At 32.4% G+C, this 24,915-nt stretch overlaps 1 protein-coding gene across 7 annotated transcripts in view; it reads left to right on the top strand.

The window, feature by feature from the left end:
• Positions 1 to 24,915, top strand: part of LOC109603456 (RNA-binding protein Musashi homolog Rbp6) — a 419,447-nt gene that overhangs the window by 205,011 nt on the left and 189,521 nt on the right. For 5 of the 7 annotated variants that reach the window (XM_049967660.1, XM_049967662.1, XM_049967658.1 and 2 more), the window contains 2 exons: positions 17,017 to 17,073; positions 18,102 to 18,186. In XM_049967660.1, the coding sequence (XP_049823617.1) occupies positions 17,017 to 17,073; positions 18,102 to 18,186 (142 nt within the window). The remainder of the gene's footprint in view (positions 1 to 17,016; positions 17,074 to 18,101; positions 18,187 to 24,915) is intronic. The other 2 variants (XM_049967666.1, XM_049967661.1) reach the window with 1 other exon arrangement.

Here is a 24,915-nt window from a genome sequence, read left to right as displayed (position 1 = left end):
TTTAAACATAACTTACCCGGTTGTTAGAGTATGTTCGAGTCCCGAGAACGTTCCGTCGAAATGAGAATGGCCGGTCGGGCTACACTGGAAATTGGGTTGAACTGTGCCCGAACGTTTTCATTAAATCTTGGACGGATGTGAGGGCTTAAAAGGGCAGATTAAGCGCGTGGAAATCAGGGAATTAGTTTGATTGAAACCAGATTTATTCAATAGGGGAAGCCAGTAAGTGGGTTATTGTTTCTTATAACAAACACGGTTACGTGTTATAACACTCCTGTTTTGTTGTGCTCCTTAATTGAATGCTGGAACTCTCAAACTTGATTAATGTGGTCAATGGAAATTTAATAAATTTTCGATGTGCACCGACGAATTTACAAACTGCTTTAAACTTTTCTTTGGCCTTTACCTCTTTACCCTTCATGACAAATATTATATTTTATTTAAAGTCTTTTGATAATTTACTGCTTCTTAATCATTTCTTCTATTTACCTGATGTTTAAACGTTACTCACAATTGTTAAGAGTGGTCATCAGAATTAGAAGACCAAATAAAATTGAGGTGGTTTATTATTTCTTACAGAAAAATGTTTGTAATGTAAGTTGATTTAGAGTTACTGCTTCTTAATCATTTCTTCTGTTTACCTGATGTTTAAACCTTATTGACACTTGTAAAGAATGGTTATCAGAATTGGGTGACCAAATAAAATTGAGTTGGCTTATTATTTCCTCTTATCATGATCAGAAAACTCCATTTGAGGCAACATGGCATCCAAATATTGAATTTTTTTTAATAAAATAGATGGTTTCTTCTTATTGATCAGTTAATAAGACTTGTCTGTCAATAATGGTCGTCAGAATTAGATGAATTCAAATAAAATTAAGGAAGTGAGTTGGAAGGTGTTTACTTATATTTAATTTTTGTCTTTACTTTTTCTTCTTGTCATGATCAGAAAACTCCATTTGAGGCAATATGGCATCCAAATATTGATTTTTTTTTAATAAAATTGAGGGTTACTTCTTCATTTTCTTTACTTGTTTAATGTTTAAACGTTAATGAGTCTCGTCAATAATGGTCGTCAGAATTAGACTACTATAAGTTTTTAACGGGTTACTGCCAAAATCCAAAAAAAAAAAAAATTGATGGAGTGGGTTATTGTTTAATTATTATATATTTAATTTTTAATTTTACAAAAAACTCCATTTAATTTTTTTCTTTTCTTTTTCCTTTTGTCATGATCAGAAAAACTCCATTTGATGCAATATGGCTCCCAAATATGGATTTTTTAAAATAAAACTGAGGGTTACTGCTTGTTGACCATTTTCTTGACTTGCCTGAAGTTTAAAGGTTAATAAGACATCAGAATTAGATGACTAAAAGTTTTTAACAGATTGCTGCCAAAGTCCAAATAAAATTGAGATAGTGAGATATTATATTATACGTTAAAGATGTAGGAGCTTCAATATGCATTTCTTGTTGAGAAGTTTGATTGAATACTGTAACATCTAAAACTTAATTAAGAGAAGCACTAAAAAATAAATAAATTCACCTACAAATTTGGTTCAAATAATTCATCTAAGGTGGGTAGTTCGATATATTGTTTATAAATTTTCGTTAGATTATTGGCGGGGATGATTCATGTGGGACCTTTAAGTTTTTGATGTGCCGTGACCTACATCGCTTAAGACAGCCAGTGTCCCGAGACAAAGGAGGTCGTAATATAAAACGGGCATGCAAAATCCGATATAAATTAGGGTTCCGTGAGCTCCCGCGACAATATAAGGTAAAGCACCGGCGGCTTTGCGGTCCACGGGGCGTGAAGGAGCCTCCAGTTCATAGATATTACCCCCGTGGAAATGTTGGGCATTCGGTCGTGGCATTTTGCCTACCCTAATGACATTACCGGCCGGATTTGAACCGGCCCACTACACGTAGGGATTACCGTTTTCGCCTACGGCGACGCTATCATCGGGGATGTAATTAAAAAAAACACGGCCGCCAATTGATTACAAGCACCGATAGAGGCGATCGCGGCCGTCGATTATTTTTTCCGTGTCCCGTTAATTTGGAAACAAGCCGGCCGCGGGGCGATGACAAAGGGCAGTCGACACGCGACCACGCCAACTTGACGAAAGTTAATTATACACTTATGATGGCACATTACGTTGCCGTTGACGTACGAACGTGCAGCGTAACAGCGGCGGTCGCCAATTTTACGTAAGACTGGTTCCGAGTACTCGAATTCACGTGTTCCATATAAATTGCTGGTTGCAGCATAAATATGGCTCGGTCGCATTAAAATGTCGGTAATCACTTCCGAGTAAAATTCGCTCTGGAAAACACCCGGTGTAAGCGGAGAGATGATTATTAAATCTCCCCCTAATAGCAGTCTGCACAGGACAAATTGTTTTTCCGCTAATTAGCGGGAATTATTATAATTAATGCCGCAACGCACTCTAAGACGTCGTAAATCCATTCGACATGCAAATTATTATTAAATTATGCAAAGTATGTTAATATTGAAACTCAGATGGATTCGATAATGTCACGTGTGGCAGTTTCATTCATACGGCGTAATTAAAACACCGCGTTAGGCGAGCTTTACATAAACAATGAGATGTTTGACAGGTGACTTGCGAGCACGCACAAAAATCGCGACTCGCACATGTTGCAGCCAGTTTGATTTACGGTTCGCACTTTGACGCAAATAAAACCTGATGGTTTAATATTAATTACTTCTATGCAGGGCTTTATAACGACACAATAAATTTATATGGCGTTTGCATGTTAGTTTTATTATGTTGTTAGCAGCTGGAGCGAAATTAATTTTACTACAACTGTCGATGACGATCCCCGACTTGTTCGTCATTCGGCCCCAAGAGGGTTTATGCTTTAATCTCTACATTTGTGCTGGTTATAAAGCTTGACAATATTTTGCTATTGATTACACATATCTTATTACTTATTACACATAATTAACTGTGTTAAATTTGTAACGACTACTGTTTTGTTAGCATAATCGACTTAGAATTATCCACAACGTGAGTCCAATCGATTTTACTTATTTTAAAGCCTTTGCAGGTCGTATTAAAACATCTGTCCTAGTTAACATACAAGTAACAAAATGTGTCTTTAAATTCTTATATTTTTAATTAATTATTATCAAACTTTCAATATCCAGTGGAATAAATCTAAAGGAAATTTATAAAGTAATTACTAAATTTATTTTTTACATTTTAATGGTTAAATTTTGTTATGTTTATATATTTATTTTATTTGTATATTTAAAATACGACAAAAATTAATTTTCCAAGTAAAAGAATAATATTTAATCAGTTAAACAAAAAAATAAATAAATAATAACTGATAATCAAAAACATTGAATTCTAAAAATATTAATTATTTAAAATATTATACTTAATTATTAGAATAAATCTTATGGAAATTAATAAAATAAATGCTAAATTTATTCTTTTATATGTTTAAGTTCAAATTGTCACCAACCATAATAGTATTGGAAATATAATAAAACAAAATAAATAAATAAATAACATACAATTCAGCAAAAAACCTCAATTTTAAAGTTACATTCTAAAGCAAAATTGAGTCATTGCGTATTTAATTAAGAGCAACTAAATTTTCTGTTTGTTTCTGTTCATTCTATTCAAAAGTAAAAGCAAACGAAACTACAGAGGAAACAAAACTATGAAAACTTACTTGTCCTTAACTGAATCAGCAGTGCATCATATTTATTTTAGAATGTAACCAAACTTTAATATTTTGGGATAACTGGTAACAGACTTTGTAAATGAACTTTTCAGTAAAAAGCTTCGTCTATGGTTTCCTGATTTTTATAATACAAATAAGTTAAATAAATGGCCTCTTTTTATACCCAAAGATATATCTAAAGATAAATACTACATTGTTCACTCATAAATGAGACTGTAGATACGTTGAAATACCTAAATATTTATACCATTTTTTATTAAGCCTAACATGACTTACAAAGGTGTTTTCATTTATTAAACGGATACTTAAGCAATTTTTTAATACAGAAAAACCCCTTTTACGACAGAAAGAGTGTTCGTAGCCGGTATTTAATTTAAATTCTATTCGACCTACATAAACGTCGTAATATAGTTTCATTAGAAATGGAAAAGAAAATACGACCGTCATCCAAGCTCAAAGTGTCATTACACTTGGACCGTTCCTTTAAAGGTACAGATGTAACGGCATAAATTCTTAGGAAAATGGCCTAAAATTACACCCTCAAGACAACGTGGACATAAAATAATTCTCGTCGGGGTTCAAAAATTAAAGCATACTAAACATTTATCTCTTTAATAACACTTACGGCGTTTAGTTTTATCATACATAATTTATTAATTAATTCGCAGATTGAGATTATTAATTAGTGATTTAAAGAACTTGAAAAAATCTTTGAAATTAACTTGGAACAACTGAGAAAAAGGGGCTGGAAGTGAAAGTTTACTTTTATGAAAGCAGCATTTCTTTCGTTGAAGTTGAACTTTTCTCTGTAACTCGTCTCTTATTACACTTATTAAACCTGACCGTGCAGGCGTCTGAAATCTCCGATGTTATAAAAAATTAATAAAATGCTTTGTTTTCGACCGGTTCATTTGAAAACCGAAACTCTCCAGACGCGAAATTTTATTATTTCATTATAAAGCAATTTGAAATGAAATCTCGCTACTCATAAATAATTCAGCAGGCCGACAAATAACTTACAGAGATTTTGGCCAAGATAAATTTAAATAAACTCCAGATTGTTGAGCCAAATAACACGTCGGGGCTCCCTTTTTTTCCCCGTACCAAGGGACGAGAAAAATAATTGTCAACTCTTTCTTTTGTCGTGACAAAATCAATTGGAAAGAGTTTAAATCAATAACACGTGTCTGAACAAAATGGTCGTTGTTAATGGCCAAGGGTTTTATCACAGAAAAATCCCCGTCTCCATTGTAATCTCCTTTCATTTGTAAACAGTCAGAAGCAGAAAACGTACCACGGAATAAATGGGTCAAGATGTCTAAGTGACCGTGAATTAAATGCCAACAAAAACTCACTTAGGACGTGGAAACCAAGGAAGATGCGTGTTTATCAAAGCTAAAACGCTCGTACGAGTCTAACAGTAGTTAAATATTATTCATTGCCCGCTTTATAGTCCTTGGCAGGACGATTTCCCTTCTTCCGCGGACTGGGGGAATTGATACATCGTGATGTTTGCGAGGCAGAAAAAACGGAACGGAATACGCCGCTAATGTGTTAATGCCCTTTGGATATCCGAATTTATGGTTCGGTTTTGAATAAAAAGCGCGTTTTAATTTAAATAGAGTACGGTTTACGGCTTTTATGGTAAAATTATTATTGATAAGATGCCTGTGCAAATATTCAGAGGGATCAACCCTAATACCGAAGGTGAACTTGTAAATAATGCAGATAAAAGTTTTTGAATATTTAAATAAAACCTTTTTATTGGATTCATTAAAATTCGCAGCCGAACAACTATTTTAATTTCGCGGATATTTTCTCTATAAATTACATTTTGAGTAATTGCTACCTATATTAAATGAATTATTATTAATTAAAAAACATAATTAAATATTTCCTCTGTTATTTTATCGTGAATTATTAGCAATTTAAATCGACAATATTAATATATGGTAATTATAATTTAAAATGCTCGTGATATAGGGTGTAAAAAACCCCCTTAATCATGAAAAATATAAACACTGCTTTTAATATTTTTAATCTATTTTCTAATTATTAAAAATATATGTTTTTATTAAATAATTATAAATGTATACTATTCTTCATTTCTACATTCTTCATGAATTGTCTAATTTAATATAAATATATACATATACACTTTTTAAAATATTTATTTAATCTATTTTCTAACATTCTAAATATTATTTATTAGAAATTAATAAATATATACTATATACATCATTTAAGTATTAAATAACCAAAGTATTGACTTTTGATTTTTTAATATGTATGTGAACATTCAGATTATAAATGAAAATAAATTATATAATGTATAAAAATATCTATTAGAAATGAATAAATATTATACAATATTCTTCATTGTATAGAAAAAATAAGAATAAAGACACTTCATGGAACAATTTAAGTATTAAATAACCAAAGTATTGACTTAATTTTTTAATATGTATGTGAACATTCAGATTATAAATGAGAATAAATTGTACAATGTATAAAAAGATCTATTAGAAATTAATAGGTATTATAATATATTCTTCATTGTATAGAAACAATACGTATAAAGACACTTTATGGAACAATTTAAATGTTAAATAACCTAAGTATTGACTTAATTTTTTAATATGTATTTTCATATTATAAATGAAAATAAATTATATATGTAAAATGTCATTATATTATTAAAAATATATACAAAAAACACTTTTTAAAATATTTAATCTACTTTCTAACATCCGAAATAATATTTATTAGAAATTAATAAATATATACTATATATTTCATTCTATAAAACAGATTCAGGTGAACACACGTCATGGAACAATTTAAGAGTTAAATAATTCAAGTATGTCTTAATTTTTTAATATGTATATATACACACACACTAGAATAATTTGAGGACTAAATAACCAAAGTAGTGGCTTAAGTTTGTAATATGTTTACCAACACAGTAGTAGTCCATAGATGAAAATAATTTGCAGCAACTGACGTTTTGTTTGTTTTAAATTTTAAATAGAAATTACAGGACTATATACTAGCGGTTGTAACCGCAAGTTTCCATCATGGTTCTGATTAAAAGTTTCGAAGTGTAGCATCAAAAATATTAGCGCCCTCGTTTCATTGTTCAGCAACTGCCGGGAATAAGTAGTAGACGGAGGCGGGATGATCCGCATGCAAATCATTTAAATCACACAAGTCTAATCTTGTTTTTATCCGTGTTTCCGGAGCCGGAATTAATTCGGCGGCGTTAGTTAATAGCGGAGAAAGTAACAATTTGGCCCGTGCAGTCTATTCCGGAACGTGTTCGGAGCATTTGCGTTGCCAAAACAAATTTAAAGTTGGCCTTAAATAGTCACTTAAGCATCTCATGGCAAAATTCTTGTAGTCGTGCATAATTTCCACGCGAATGTCTACAATTTTCGAGCGAACCAGATATTGTTAGTGTTGTTCTAAACTGAACTATTTGGCAAGGAGTGTTGGTGGCATAATAGTCAGTTTTCTAACAGAATTTGCTTGTAACTTGAAGGGCTTAAAATGCAATTAGGAACTTAAGTTTCTAGCTTCACTTTACTGTCTTGACAAGAATCGATTTAACTGCAATCGCGTTAAATTTACCATTATTACACGCAAAATAAGCTGGATACATCAATACGGATAAACAACGCTTAAATAGACTAAATAAAATTTCAATTGGGACATTTTGTGACATAATAGGAAAATTTGTAATGTGGAAGATATATTTCCCAAGTATTTCCTCTAAAATATTATGTCTTTGTCGACTTAAATTGTCGTTAAAAAGATATTTATGGTGTTAGGTTCCTTTCTTTTCAGCTCTATTGTAGTCTGCACGTTCCTAAATCTTACCTACCGGAACATGGTGTATAATTATATCCAATATATCATTTTCCATACAGCTGCGGCCTGGAAACTTTGTGTATACGAACATTATATCATTCAAAGTCTATTCACCTAATGTTATCTCTTATTGATGAGTTAAACTTTATTAATAACCGATGGTTTACTCTTATCCAAAAATAGATCTAACCAAATCCACTGATTGTCACTGTCATGAAGACGAGTTATAATGTTGAATACTAATTTATGTGCCCTTATTAAAAAGAAAACAAGTAGGTTGTATTCGATGTGATTTTCTACTCTTATTGGATTTCAGTTCGTATCTGTTTGTTTTAAAACTTTTCCGCATCTAGTTAGTTCTTAATCCTTTAGAGGCTTTAAAGCTTTTCCATCAAAGTGAAAGTAGACTACCAATAGTAATTAGTGCAGTTTTAAAGTGTGGATCTGTGTATAAAATGTAACAGTGCAGCGGCAAAGAAGCATGTCATTGAGATTATTTACCATTATCCAGTTAATCTGGCGAGGGTCCGAGCACCGGGCGCGTTTACGAGTATTTCGTACATCACGTTTAGCCGCGGCCACTCAAAAGAGAGAAGCGAGTAAAGTGTAGCCCGGTCGCTGCAACATGATCTGCGATCTGGCTGAGTTATACGTCGGGATTAGGCCATCCAACAAGCACTCTAATCCGCCACAATGGTCAAATTCAGAGACAAATAGTATTTTTGGTCCAGTGACTCGGACCCCGACGTCCGTATTTATGACATCTGGTGTGGAAGCCAAACATATTTAACAACGTTTACTGTGTCTGACGCAGATCCTTGAACTTCCCGGGATATGTGCGCTGCAAACACAACTTTGCCATTTCTCCTACTATTCCCGCACTGCATTATGAATCTCCCTTTTGCGCTGCGACGTCGGTTTCGCCGCGAAAATTTATCGGTGGAATTATCCGCTGTAAATTTTCGGCTGGGATACGTTTTGCTATATGTAAATCAAAATCCTCTCATCAATGGTGACACTGGTAGATTATAAAACATCTTTCTTAATATGTTGCTTGTCATTTTTATGACTGTTACTGGTTGCAACAAATATATTACTCAACTAAATTTTTAATAAATATTATAATCTCCTACATAATTTAAACAAAATCATTAGAATCTTTAAACCTTATAATCCAATTCCTTTCAAAAGACTAAACAATTGATGAACGACAACATGGAAGAAGATTAGTCAATTTTCAAAACATTCCTGAATCAAATGTTTCTTCAGTTCGGCTTCTTTTAAACTCCTGATTTATGATCCAATTCTTTTCAAAAAGCTAAAGAGTTCCTCCAAGCCTTCTTCCAAACAATTGATGAACGATAATGGTGAAGAATAGCAGTCAATTTACAAAACTTTCCTTTATCCAATGTTTCTTCAGTTCAGCAACAGCATTTTTCAAACTCCTGTTATAGAGATTTATGATATAATTCTTTTCAAAAGGCTAAATAGTTCCTTTCAAGCATTCTTCCAAACAATTGATGAACGACAATATGGAAGAAGAGTAATCAATTTATAAAACTTTCCTGAATCTAATGTTTTTTCAGTTCAGCAACAGCTTCTTTCAAACTCCTGTTACTGAGATTTATGATTTAATTCCTTTCAAAAGGCTAAAGAGTTCCTCCAAGCCTTCTTCTAAACAATTGATGAACGACAATACGGAAGAAGAGTAATCAATTTACAAAACTTTCTTTTATCTAATGTTTCATCAGTTCAACAACAGGTTCTCTCAAACTCCTGTAATATTATCAAATTCTTTGAGAAATTAATAAAACGAAATTAATTAAGATAAAAGAAAACAGATTCTTCCACCCTTCTTGGCATAGATACCTAAAAATTATTAATCCATAGCTTGCCATTCTTCTCTAAGAGCATTAGCACACTCCTCCAAATTTTAAGAGTGGTGGTTTCGATTGTAAATTCGTCTTTGAAGATGGTCAGTTGCATTGAATGATGTCTCATTTGGTGATGTTAGGCATTATTGTCCACAAAAACAAAACTCTGGTCCAAATTCTTGAGCAAATGAATGGCCACATTTCAAAATTACAATTATAGCTTAAAAATCTCCTTTGAGTCATTTTACTATGGTAAACAACAGATAAATTATGCATGAACCGAATAAAATGTGTTCAAATCCATAAAATTCATTTTTTTTATATAAAATTTTTATTAGAAATCGAATATTGATTATTTATGCCTATTAAATATATGAAAATAAATTTAATATACTACTTACTTATCTAGAGCTACAAATGTTCAAATAATATTTCAGGCCAAAACTTAGGAAATCCAAACCATCCACTTCAAAAGTCATGTGTGTACAATTAAAAATAAATTAGCAGCCATTTATACTCAATAACTTAAAGTTGTCATTAATTTTTGTTTAATTTGAATGATGTAATTAATTAATGTAATTTTCTGAACAGTTTTATAACAAATAAAGTCTAGGACAAAGAGGCTAGTACATTCTAATTAGCACTGATTCCCAGTGAAGTATTTTTTGTAATACTGCCATCAATCTCTGCTGGCTTAATTTAAATTAATTGGAAGAATGATGCGGCGCACATTTTGTTCCTGGCCCCACATTAAATCACAATGGGCCGAAACACAATTGTAACTTTTTGGAAGATTGCAAAAATGCAAAAAATTGTTTTTAATTAAACGCAAAAATAAAAAATAAAAAAAGGTAAATCGTAAAAAGTGGTTCGCTAATTTTCCTTCAGGATTCCGTAATGAGTTCCAAAACAAATTAGTTAATGAGAATTCCCCGGCTCCATAATTTAAATAAATTGTTGCTGGTTGTGTTATTTAATTGAAGAAAAATTGCATTTTCTTATTATCGCGTTAGTGTCAGTTCGTTAGCGGGATAAATTAAAAATGCAAAGACGAATGGCGAGAACGGACGACGTATGCAAACCCGTTTGGGCCGAACCTCCTAATCAGGTTAGATATGTTTTTCGCCGGCGTGTTTGTTCGCAGTTAAGTCTCGGAAGTACACAAATTTTTCATGGCAGACGTAGACAAACAGAAAAGTTTGACATAAACGCTCCTAACCGTACGGGCAAACAATAAGTTCGATCGCCGCTAGTTGGTGGAAAATGTGTTAGGCAAACAACGCACTGAAATCCAGCAGCCGGCCAGAATTAGAAAACAAACAGACTTGTTCTTTGGCTAAGTGCAAATGTAGCCGCATCTTATCCAAAGATCCAATTACAGGGCCCGCTGGTCTCCAGACACGGCCACGGACAAATGATAACAATAGACCTAAAAAGGACCATAAGAACACCACTCTTGCCGCCATAAAACCCTCTGCAGTTTATTTAGCGTTGTCTCGGTCACGTGTAATGCCACAATTTGTATTTACTTAACTCTTAAGTCTTAATAAACTATTTAAATAATCACACGTTATGGGGTTTTAAATTTATCGAGAAACTGGCTTTCTATAAATATTGAATGATGATCAATAATATTTTTAATAAATTAAAAATAACAGATATTTCTAAAAAAATATATAAAAAATTGTTAAAATATTATAATATAAATATATTTAAAATTTTTTCGGGACCTGGAAATTTTAAATATTCAAAATCCTTTAAAAAAATCGTATAAAAAAGTTACTGATAAAAATAGAAAATTAATATAAAATTACAAGTTTCATAAAAAATTGTGAAAAAAGTATTTTTCTTCATTAAACGAGATTAAAAATTGCTAGAATAAAATAAATGGTAATTTTATAAATATTTTAACTGTAAATATATTAAAAAACTGCAAAAAATATGAAATATTCAAATGTTGTTTTAAATAAAAAATGAATATGTTAAAATGTATATAATGTAATTCAAATTAATCAATAAATTAAGTAAGTCCTTTAAAAAATAGAATATAAAATTTTAAAAATTGTATAAAAAATTGTTTTTTTTTTTTCAATAACTGAGGATAAAAATTATTAGAATAAAATAAAGTATAATTTTACACACACTAATAAAAATAGAAAATTGATACAAAATTACAAAAGTTTCATAAAAAATTGTAAAAAAAAAGATTTTTCTTGAATACATGAGGTTAAAAATTCTTAAAATAAAATAAAGTGTAATTTTATAAATATAAAAATTGTGAATATATTAAAAAATTACAATAAATGCGAAATATTCAAATATTTTTTTAAATAAAAAATGATATGTTAAAAATATAATTCAAATTAATTAATACATTAAGTAAGTTAATTAATAAAATAACCAAGTAAAATAAATGATTCATATAAAATTTCAAAAATTGTATAAAATATTGTTTTTCTTTTCAATAACCGAAAATAAAAATTATTAAAATAAAACATAGTTTTTTACTAAACATATTAAGTAGAAATAAAAATATATTGTAAACTTCTGCAGGATACTTGTTTATTATAAATATAAAATATTCAAAATTTTTGAAAAAATATGTAAATACTTTAAAATTTTAAATATGACTCCAATTTATGAAAAAATTGAATAAATGATATAAAAAAGTAACTAATAAAGTAATAATAAGTAATGACTCTAAAAAGTAACCAAGAAAAATAAATGACTAATATTCAACTTTTTCAAGAAACTTATAAATATAAAATTTTCAAAAAATTTTAAATAAAAAACTAAATTTGTTAAAAATTCAAATATGACTCTAATTTATGAAAAAAAAAAAAAAAAAAAAAATGAAAAAAAAGTATTTTTTTTCAATAAATGAGGTTAAAAATGGTTATAATAAATTACAGTGTATTTTTATGAACATATTTATTATAAATGTATTAAAAAACTGCAATTATATAATTAACTCAAATCAATGAATAAATTAAGTAAATCCTTTGAGAAATTATTTTTTTTTTTCTAAATTTTGTGAGTTTGAAATAAATTTTTTAAATAAATAAATGAAATGTTGAAAATTTAAAGAATATGATTATAATTTATGGATAAATTGACTAAATTGTTCAAAGGAGCTAATAAAAATAAATTACTAAAATAAATTTATGAAAACAATTATTATTATAGAATAAAATATAATATAATATAATTGCCAAGATTTAGAAATATTATTAGTAAACTTTAAATGATTTTACTTATTTATTTTTAGATTTTTTAAATATTATCAAATAAACGATGGATATATAGTATTCACCATAGTTGATTGTTAAAAACAGGTTTAGTAATTCGTCATAGTAATTTGGCGATTAATCAGTTCTTTCGAAAACAAAACGGCCCAATGACAAGTCAGTCACAAACACGTGCTGCCCCAAAATAAATAATACCGTTTCGGGTGGCGTACATTTCGATTTAATGGGCCCATACGTCCGGAATTGTGAAATTTAAAATTGTAAATGACATAATTAAAATATATACCCCGTTTAAACTCAGTATTTTAATAAAATAAATCTCATTCCTGGTTAGTCGCATAAATCAGCCGTGTTTTAATTTAATTCGGTAAAATTCGATGATATTTCATTTTATTGTTTTTAGAAATTTTCGAACGTTTATAAAATTCCGGCCGACCGTACGGGGACCGCCAATCGAAAATATTAAATGTAAATTAAACGTCCGATTTGCGCCATTATGGCGAATTATTTTCTACTGACCGATTCCAGATACCGACAACAATAAAATTGTGTTACCGTAAAATTCGGGTTATTTAATATTCGGGCCTTTTTAATAAATACTTTTTAAGCCGTGCCACATCTATTGTATTAAAAAAAATTGGTGGAAAAATGGCTAATCCAATAATTCCAATAATTTGAAATGTTCATCAATCAAACTGTTAGTAATTTGGTAGAAAAAATAATTATTGAGGTCTAAACTCTTCATGTACTGTTGTGAAAGGTGAATTTAGAAGTTTAGTGGACTACATTTGTCTCGTCAAACCACAATATGATGAAGTAACTATATTTTTGAATCATCTAGCAAGTTCTTTATAAATTTACTTATTAATTAATTGGACAACAATTTTATCTTAGAATTCTGAGTAATTTAGCTTTTCATTCTTTGATATTTTATAAAATAAAGATAAGTTTTGGGAACTCTTGTTCAATTTATTTTAAGAATAAGTCAAAGATATTTGCCTAAATGTTTCCAGTAAGTCAAGGTAATCAGGCACGTTAAAAAGCGGATATTCAAAGGACTTCCTACTTAGGCGAGTCGCATAAAGTGATTTATTCAATGTTCATTGGAAATTTATGCTCGTCGACAGTGGATCGCGAAACTCTATCATGAACCCGGGTGTAAATAACGGCCGTAATTCACCGTGGAAGACGACAGACAGGACTAGGTGAAACATGAAAATATTGCACCGTTTGAAAAGCTTATAACAATTTATCAATTTGGCCGTGGCGCAAGGAACGAACCAGCCAGTGCTTTACATCTTCACTTCTAAACGACGTAAATTTATTTAGTTGATAATGCAAAATAAAACGGACCACATGCCCATCCATCAACCGGGCCGGTCCGTACAGGAAATTCACCTTCCACCATGTGTTTTGTTATGTATGAGATTGAACCGTTCGAACAGTGGGCCACGCACTTGCACAACATCTGAGCCAGATTGAACTTCAAACTTCATTCCGAATTGAAAACTCGACACCTGAGTTTCCTCAATAATTTCCAATTTTAATGCTGTCGTCTTTCACGCCGCACACTCGATCATCCCTGTGCCTGTGCCGTTGGAGGAGTGGCCGCGGCCGTGCCACAAATCATGCGAATTGCCTCGTGCACTTTTTATGGCAAATATTATTTCCCCATTGAACGAACGTGGCGCCAGCTTATTAATGGCGTTCTTATAAATAAAAATATGCTTCTGCAGGATCGGCAGGCCGGCGGACATGATCGAGTGTCTCGCATTAATCCGCTGGAACCGTTTTAATGGGTCCACGGCGGCGGCGACCCCACGACTGTGACAATCTGTTCGATTAACATTAACCGACGCCGCTGGGCGACGGTTTCGGGGCGCCCATTTCGACCAGGAATCGAGACGGTTAACGGTTATTAGTTTTGTTTATAGTCGGTTGTCGTTGAATTGAATTGCCGCCGAAGCCAGCGTTCCAATAAAACGTTTAATTACTTGTCAATAGCAGATTTCTATTGCTCCTATTATTAGTCCCACAGTCCGTGCAATGTACCCCCACCGACACGCGCACAGTCACGCATTTAACCAAATGCGATGCAATATGGCCTTTTGTTTTTGTTCACCTATCGAATTTTATCAATTCAATTCTGTTTTATTCATTACATGTCACGTTTTGTGTATTTAAACAAATTCAAAATAAAAATTATTTTAAAATACCAAAGTAACACTAGCCATACAATCAAATTGTTTATTTTGTTTTAGAACTTTTATTTATTTACCCAAATAGTGTTAAGAAAAAAATTCACTTTAAAATATAATTTTGGTTTATTAAACACTCCTGGCAATAGCTATAAAGTCAATTTGATCAATTTAAAATAAAAATTTCTTTAAAATACAAAAATATGTGCAGCTCTACAACAATTATGTTGATAAAATTGACTATGATTAAGTAAAAACTTCATTTTCAAAAAATTTTCATTTTTTAATATTGTTTTAGTTCAATAATATTTTTTTCTCCAATATAAAAGTGTCAGTAGTTATAAAAAATCGAATTGATCAATTTAAAATAAAAATTCAATCAAACAACAATCAAATTGATACAATTGATTGTCATAACGAACAAGTTTCATTTTTCAACAATATTTTGGTTCAATAATTTTTTCTTTCCAATATAAAAGTGTCAATAGCCATAAAACAGTCAAATTAATCAATTTAATATAAAATTTTATTAACAATTCAAAAGTGTAACAATAATAGTGAGAAAATTGATTATGATAATGTAAAATTTTTATTTTTTAATAATAGTAGTCTTAAAAAATCAAATTGATCAATTTAATATAAAAATTCCTTACAATTCAAAACTGTGTGTTATCAAACAACAATCAAATTGATAAAATTGATTGTCATAAGGTACAAATTTCATTTTTCAACAATATTTTTGTTCAATATTTTTTTCTTTCCAATATAAAAGTGCCAGTAGTCATAAAAAAGTCAAATTGATCAATTTAAAAGAAAAATTCTTTACAATTCAAAAGTGTGAGTTGTCTTACAACAATAATAGTGAAAAAATTGATTATGATAATGTACAATTATTATTTTTCAATAATAGTAGTCGTAAAAAATCAAATTGATCAATTTAAAATAAAAATTCCTTACAATTCAAAAGTGTGAGTTATCAAACAACAATCAAATTGATAAAATTGATTGTCATAAGGTACAAGTTTCATTTCTCAAAAATATCTTAGTTCAATACTGTTTTCTTTCCAATATAAAATTCTCAGTAGCCATAAAACAGTCAAATTGAGCAATAAAATTGACTGAGATAAGTTTCATTTCTCAAGAATATTTTCGTTGAATATTTTTATTCTTTTTCTTTCTAGTATAAAATCATGAGATAAGTCAAAATGATAGAAGAGAAACTAAAATTAAATTTAACATCTTCGTTCCTTGTCTTAAGTTGAATTTTCATTTCAAAACAACATTTAGGTGCACTGTGCGAGAGATTAGTCCTCTCGCTTACTTTTTACGCTCTATGTACTTGATTTATTGTTAACATCTATTCTCTAACAAAGTTGTTACTTGCAAACAATTCAACGCTCATTATTCTGATCTGTTCTCCAATAATGAATGAATGCAGAACCAGTTTAATGACTACATTCATTTTGCTCAACCTTTTATTTTCAGTTGTCGTGTTCACGTAAATATTGTTGCTCAAAGTGTATTTATTGTATAACTTAATCACAATGACTTATTTTATTTCGATAAAAAAATCGAGGAGTTTAATTCAATAGCCTCAAATGTTACGGTATAATCCGAAACTTTTGTTTCAATCTCCATTAAATATTCACATGAATATTTTATCTTGATCCTTTTACCAATTGATTATCTTCGTAAGAATTCAGCCCAATTAATTATCCTACTTTGAGGAACGATACTTCGGGGATTATCCTACGCCGGCAATTCCATAAATCGGATTAAGGTCCTCATATATTTTTTATTTCTCGCCGTCTTAGCCGCATATGTCGTGTTATCAAATCGACTGACCGAATCTGCCACCGCTAAATAACAAGGTATTATCCACGTCAATCTTATTACGAACAATAAAAATCGATTCAGTCACTACATAGATACATGTCTGATAACTCCATCCGTTCCACACGTCCCCCAATAATCCCGAAAAACCAGTACCCGAAGCAGAAAACAGTCCCAAAATTCCGCGTTCGTAGACTAGACGCTTTCTAGAGGTAGTCATGCACGAAAATCATTGAAAGGGGGTTGAAGTGAGTGATTCTCTTTCAGCAATATCGACGGGACTCCCGTCCAAATGGACAGCAGCTTCAGATTGTTCACCCCCAGGTACGTGGCGCTTATGTGTCGTACTTGCCAGGGGCACCAACAAATATGTGATGAAAATGTACAAAATCAAGAAGCGAGCTGTTGTTTTATATTGATTGATTAAATCATTACAGAATTGTTTCTGTTCTCGTGGATGCTACAAGCAATCACTTACAGACACTCCCAATAGTCTTGTACATAATTTGGTGTTTTGTATATCTGTTCATATCAATATTAATCATAATTGTTTATCTGTTTAAATTAAATAATTTAGTTAAATGTGTAATTTTGGACTCCATAATGTTGAGTATGTTTGTGACATTTTATTAAACTTTGACTTTTGCTTTATGAAATAACGTTCTCAATTTTTATAGAGTCTGAAAATTCTGCAATAGAACTTTATGTTTATGTACAATATGATCGATTATTCAAAAACAATATTAAACGCTTTCCGACAAAAGATTTCACTTAAATTATAAGGTTTCACCTTTTTAAGATGTGCCTTTTAGAATCCACTCTCCATGGATACATTTAGCTTACTGCAAAAGGAGCTTTTCTTAAAACGTACCTGTGAAGGCGTTTTTCCTTCCACGAGTTTTAAACTAATGGTGTTTGCGGAAAACTTTTGTACTTACTTTAGCTTTTTTATTCGCCTTAATTACATCAATATTGCTTACTACAAGTTTTAACGTAATTTCGTTTAGTTTGTAATTTATTTTATGTTCGTCGTTGTTGCGAAATTAATAATTACTAAATACAACATTCAGCACTTAAGTAAATTTGTTGTTTGGGGAGAGAATGTAAAATCGAAACAATTTTGTGCGAGCTTCTTCGACTTGGAAAACCACTTTTGTGGTGCCCCTGGCAAATGTCCACCAAAAACAAATTTCAAAAAACCATCACCGATACAAAACCGTTCGTAGTGCCCAAAAATGCATAGATCTTTATCCGTAGAATATAAACCTCATCATCTATGTATGCCCTAGATCGTCTAGAACCTAGATTATCTAATTAACTAGTAATGTCATGTTGTTTCTGTTGTATTATAGGGGGTTTGGATTTATCACCTTCACCGATCCAGCTAGCGTAGATAAGGTTTTAGCCCAAGGCACACATGAACTAGACGGAAAAAAGGTACCGTAGATTTTTTTATGTAGATTATAATAATCTTTCATCAAAATGCAAAATCAATATGGGTTTTATTGATTTCTTTTTTGTGAAAGGTCGCTTTGTGAAGAGTTCTTTCAAACGCTTTAACTGCAACTCTCCCCGTAACTAATTACTAATAACTTTGGATGAGTTTATTCAAATTTATCAGTTAGTTAGTTTAACTGATGTTTAATCAAAGGGCATAATGGTGATTGGTGTTAAAATTAAATACTTTTGATGCATGTTACAAATAGTTATAGTTTTTATAGAGATTAATCCCTTTAAAGGGCTATTTCGATGACAAATACTTGGTTATGAAATCGTTGTTTTTTACCCCTAAAAATATTACGATCCTCCTTCTCTTATAACATTGTATTATCCAAAATTTATACGTCTCCATCTACTTTAATGTCGGTCCCTCGACCCTCCACACACAAGATAATAATTTTCCGTTCGTTTGGAAAATCGATGTGTATGTTACATTTCAGTAGCCAGGTCGTATCAAAGAATGTCCTGGCCCAGTGCACTATTAAAACAGCCTAGACCGTGGTAATATTTCATACACGTCACGTCAGCTTCATGAGCTCAGACACGTGATTGTATCGAATTTATATAACACAAATGGGTGTAATAACGGCTAGCCGGTCGGGGAATGATGATTTTGTTGCTTAGTATTATTACAATGTCGGGATTTTACTTTGTACTTGAAATTTTAGTTGCAAGTTGTTTTAGCGAAGCTAATGTAGTTGATGACTGGCCATTAACTGCCGAGCCGCCGGATTCAATAACTCACCTGACGCGCCGCTAATATTCTGAGATATTAGCGATGATTAAAACATTCCTGGCGTTAATCACAAGAACTAATTAGGTCAATAGGGTTCACTGAAAAACACATATTTCAATTATTAAATTTCTGCTCGAAAACATATGTGATTCAATTATTGTAATTGGACTTTGTATTTTAAAGGAGTTGCTCAAGAGAGATTTATTGCTGAAGTTGATGTATTTTTTTATTTAAATCCAATACACATTAACATTATGGGCTCCTTTATTTTCCTTTACTATAATTTAAAAGTAGAGGTATTAAAATATGCCAAAATAACAAATTACCACGTCTGAACAAATATTTCTGAGCACTCCAATCATTTCTAATCACCGGAAGTAATTAGGTTAATAGAAATTCATGGAAAACACCTATTTGAAATTATTAAATTTCACCAGACGTGTGACTTAATTATTGTAATTCCAAATTTTAATATAAACGAACGAATGTTAAATAAATTTATTATTATGGGCCTCACTGAACTGAAATTAACATAAAGCCAATTCTAATAAATTCAAATATTCATAAGGTAATTTCAATACATATTTAATGCATTAATACAAATTGATGTGCCAGTCATTTTTGTCCGGTTCTAAATTGGACATATTCGAAAAATAAATTTAGTATTTTAATGTCTTCAGATGTGACCGATTTAATTAATTAATTAAGCGATCAGTCAACCAAATAAGGTCAATCGAAATCCATATTTTAAGTTACAAATTGTGGCCGAGTAATGTGCAAGTTAATTATTAAAAATATAATAAATGATCGCTATCACTGGGACGGTTCAATTACTCTGTGGAAGAAAGAGATGCATTATGGAACTCTTATTAGCCAATATCGTTTCTAGATTTCTGCCATTTCTCGTGCTGTAACATTAATATTAAAGTCAGTTTATACTGGTTTTCATTACGAGACACAATTGAAATATGTACATCATAATGTCCATATTTTTAGACAATGGAGACTTCAAATAATGATCAAATTTTATATGAGAGATTCTAAATTAAAGACCAACATACTAACTTATTATTATTAGATTTCAAACTGTGTTTAGTTAGAGATGACAAAGTTTTGAGGCATGCGTCCCTGTCTTCATCAGATCATCCAGCATCTACTGGATCAAGAAGGATCAAGGGGGATTTTTATTGCTCCCCCTCACCTTCCCCAAATTCATTATAAATAAACTGTTTAAACAAACGTGAATCCTTCTAACGTTCAATAATTTGAGACCACAATGCACCGCATGGAAAGCGATTTTTGGGGTGGAAAGATCGCAACATTTTTGACATGCGGTTCAGTCCGCCGGTCTATTACCATAATTGGGAAAAATAATTGCAATGCGGGACCGTGGAGGCTGCGGCTCGCTTCAATTTGAAAACTGGGCTGGCGTGCCCCCATCTAAATTAAATTCTTTTACTCCATTTCGATATCATATTACTGTATTCATTATGCCTGCAAATTGCCCGTTGGCTCGGATAGCATTTTATTGTTATTGCCGATGGAAACATTTCGGTAAACAATACACCGGACCTGCTTTTTTTATTTCCGTTTTTAGATCCTTTTTTTTTTTTTGGCCATCGCTTTTATTTGTTTCGGAGCTGGCCAGGCAGTTTTGCGCTTTTTGCAGTAAGCAGGAAGAAAATTTATTCCATCAACTTGTTATTGCGTAAATTCCGGTTTATCTATTTTAAAAATGCAATATACGCCGTTACGAGCACATTCCAAACAAAACGTAATTATCTAGTTGTAAATTATTCCTGGGATTTATCCCATTTACATTTTCCAAATTGAGGATAATTTCCCCATCCTCCGGTGACTTTATATGGCAAATTTTGGCGGACGAGCTTCTGTGCGTTACATTCGTCTTCCGCCGACGAACATCGGCCAACATGTGCTCCATTTGAAAACGTATAATTTAAGACGCCTACAATTCAGCCACATAAATTAAGCGCGACTGACATACACACACTCTCTTACATCAAGTTCACTACGCTGAAACTACAATTCATTCATGTGCACAGGCCGAAATTTATGGGTACGATGCACGCTCGAACGCTGCAACCGATAAAACTGCTTGGGAAGTTTCTGGGGTGAAACGCAGGTTAAAACGGTCACCGTACCGGTCACTGACACAATTATTATCGCATTGCTTTGTGTACGCCGCAAACATTGTCACTTTGTCATCTTGCCTACAAGATATGTCCGCTTTAACCGCACGCCGACGTAGTCACCGCGACCGTAAAACCTCCGTAACCACTCGGCAAACACGCCGCAGGAAGAAGGGGGAAAAAGGCGACAAAAATTAACAGAAAAACATCAGCAACCAGAGCAGCTCAAACATCGACAGCCCCCCAGTTCCGGGTGACCACAGCGTGTCGCTGACACCCCAGCCCGATCCGGACTCTTGGGCGATGTTAATGCGGGGGTAGCAATTAGTAACCGTGACCTGTCAGGAGTAGCTGTCACAGCTCGACAGCTCCTCAAAAACTTCCGCGGCAATCGCGTAACGCCAGCCGCCGTTCACTACGCGCCGCCTCACGATTTTCAGGCTTCATTAACTGCGACCCGGACCGCTGAAACGGGTCGGCCCCCTATTTGCCCGTCGCAACCCCCCCGGCGGTGTGCCCGCCTTTTAAATACTTTATGCTTTAAGTTCTTAAGTCCCCTGGCAGACGTGTCTGACCTGCTAAGGGCGTATTATTGTATAATTTTTTTGCTGTCGGGCTTTGTTTTTTTATTGGCCCTTGAAGGGTATACGCGGCAGCGGTGTTCTCAAAGGCTTACACTTTTTTGTTGGGGAAGGAAATTTGAAATGATGTGTGTGTGTCAATTGAAAAAAATTGTTGGTACTACGGATTAGACCTGGTTCCGATGAAACTTTTCGTCCTGTTCACATCAAGACTCTTCTACAGTACAGTCTTAGATTTCTTAAGAGGTCTTTAGAAGATGGACAATCTTATGGTATAGGTAAAAAACCTAACAATGTGCTCTCCTGCTGTCGTACCATGTTGACGACGTTGCTGAGCCTTTAGAAAGCTTATTTGAATTGCTACATTATCTTATGTATCCAATGTAACTATGTAAATTCAGTGACTAATCACTGTAGCTCCAAAAATATTTTCTTTTGTCTGTCAGGCTGGTTTTAAACTTGGCATGAACATTAACCAAGTGGTATCTTATAATAAATTTATTTTTGTGTTTTTTTCTCAACTCTAGATGTGCCTAAATTTTGTAAGATTGCTTAAAACAATCTGAAGAATATATAAATGAATGTTTATCATCATCACTCTAGTCTAGCTTCTTTAGAGAACTGATTTGAATTGCTACATTATCTCATGTATCCAATGTAACTACGTAAATTCATTGACTAATCACTGTAGCACCAAAAATATTTTCTTTTGTCTGTCAGACTGGTTTTAAACTTGGCATGTCCTTAAATTTTATAAGATTGCTTAAAATATCCTGAAGAATAAGTAAATGAATGTTTATCCTCATCACTCTAACTTCTTTAGAGAGCTGATTTGAATTACTACATTATCTCATGAATCCAGTGTAACTACGTGAATTCATTGACTAATCACTGTAGTTCCAAAAATATTTTCTTTTCTCTGTCAGACTGGTTTTAAACTTGACATGTCCTTAAATTTTATAAGATTGCTTAAAATATCCTGAAGAATATGTAAATGAATGTTTATCATCATCACTCCAACTTCTTTTGAGAGCTGAATTGAATTGCTACATTATCTCATGTGTTCAATGTAACTACGTAAATTCATTGACTAATCACTGTAGCTCCAAAAATATATTTTTTGTCTGTCAGACTGGTTTTAAACTTGGCATGGACATTAACCAAATGGTACCTTATAATATATTTATTTTAGGGCTTTTTTCTCAACTGTAGATATCCTTAAATTTTATAAGATTGCTTAAAACATTCAGAAGAATATGTAAATGAATGTTTATAAATTTCTTCCTACTTAGCCCTTTTCAGCAGTACAATTTAAAATGCACATTGAAGAACTCATATGAAAGTACTTTTTGGATCAACTGGATTTGGTACCTTTAGTGACAATTTAACCTTCCTTCGCATTAGTTCTCAATAATTAAATTAATCTTTGTTGCGAAGAATTAGCAAATACACTCGTTTAACAAATGAACAATTTATTATTGTTTCAGTGATGGTGCAACCTTGTTAGCAATTATTTTTTATGTATGTGTAGTCTCCGGAAAACCGGTCAGATTTTGTAAACACGATAATTTCCCGGTGTGAAATTTAATTTTATAAAAATGCCCTCGACGTGTTGAGTCCGTCACGCGGCCGTTGCTTGTTCAACATCCCCGGTTGCCTAAGGCCCGTACGCGCCGGCCGAACGTAAATAATAATTTTGCAATTCCAACATTTCGAATTGGAAAAAGCGAAAAAAAAAATAATATCGGTCTGACAAACATAGATTATTTTGTCGACTTGATAAGGGAAAATTAAATTTACTTTCGAACAAGAAAAATAATTGGAGAAATGTTTCGGACGTTTGTCAACTGCCATTAAAACATAACTGGGGACTGTTTTAAATGATACAAATGAACGAGATAAGCGATAATTTAGTTGGCAACAGGAGGGAAGTACCCGAGTCCGGCCGAAAATTTGGGTCGTGTTCGTTGAAATTTGATCGATAATTTGTTAAAAACGGTGTACAAGAAGTTCGTGAAATATGTTCCCGTTTCACTGGGGCAAATTGCAATTTCATTCAGTCGACGCTGTCTTGTGCCGCCCATCCCGCCCCCAAACCCGGGACCCCATCCCCCGCCTTTTATGCTGTTAATTCGTTATTAATATTCCGTACTCTGCTTAACGGATTTCAGACTTTAGACTGTAATTAATTCTTGTTTTCAGTCGTTCGCACAAGAAACACTTTGCATCGTTAGTGGATTTTCACATGTCGCCATAAAACACACTTGTTCTACGTTGTGAAATTCATGCCGTAAGCAAAAAGAACCACCGACTGATATCGTTTTAATACTGTCATTCCGCGGATATTCGACGTCATCTGTAATTAATGGCGTTCATTATATGTTTTACACGGTATGAGGGAAGGTGGCTGCCACCCTCGAATCTAACATCGGAATTATTCATATTAATAAGTTTCACTTTCCTGTTTACATTGGGTTCATTTCTAATTTTACCTCCACGAAATTAATTAATAATGGATGAGAAAATTCCATTAACTTGCCCGTACTGTCAAACATCTCATGTTTGTCTTTTAGATATTTTATGACGCACATCAAAAACAAAAGTAATTAACATTAACGGGTATGGATGTACCCAAAATTTCAAAAGGATTCAAATTACAACCGGGGCCTTTCAATTCTGATCAGAAAAAGTTGAAATCGGACCCAATTTGAATTAATTAAAAACTCATTGAAAACTATACTATAATCCGCAAATTAATTGGCGTTCCCGGTATATTACTATGTACTAATTAGTAGTCGCATATCCCTTACACAAACACATGCACGCAGAAGTGGCGTATAAATGACTTGAGAGGCCCTAACGGGACTCAAAGTTGCCTGCAACTCTGCAATTCCCCAGTAATTAGTGGGCTGACTAAGACAGGTGAACTGTAGCACGATTACGGGGCACCGGGAAACAAAATATTTGCGAAGAGGGCGAAACGGCGCATCCCGCTTCTTATGCGATTCTTGATTTTGACTGTGGGCGTGCGCCCGTTATTTTATTATTAATTCCAATTTCATGATTGTCTTCCACTTTAAATCGAACGGGCTGATTCATTATTTACTTTCACTTCAACTTTTTTTTTAATCAGTTGGCTCGTTTAGAGTTTATTATGAAGTTTTATGAAGGGTTAATCTTGGAAATTGTTTCGCAGGAT

The sequence above is a fragment of the Aethina tumida genome, chromosome 5, assembly GCF_024364675.1.
Source record: "Aethina tumida isolate Nest 87 chromosome 5, icAetTumi1.1, whole genome shotgun sequence".
Lineage (NCBI taxonomy): Eukaryota > Metazoa > Arthropoda > Insecta > Coleoptera > Nitidulidae > Aethina > Aethina tumida.
The sequence above is the reverse complement of the archived record's forward strand: the minus strand, read 5'-3'. Positions and strand labels throughout refer to the sequence as shown.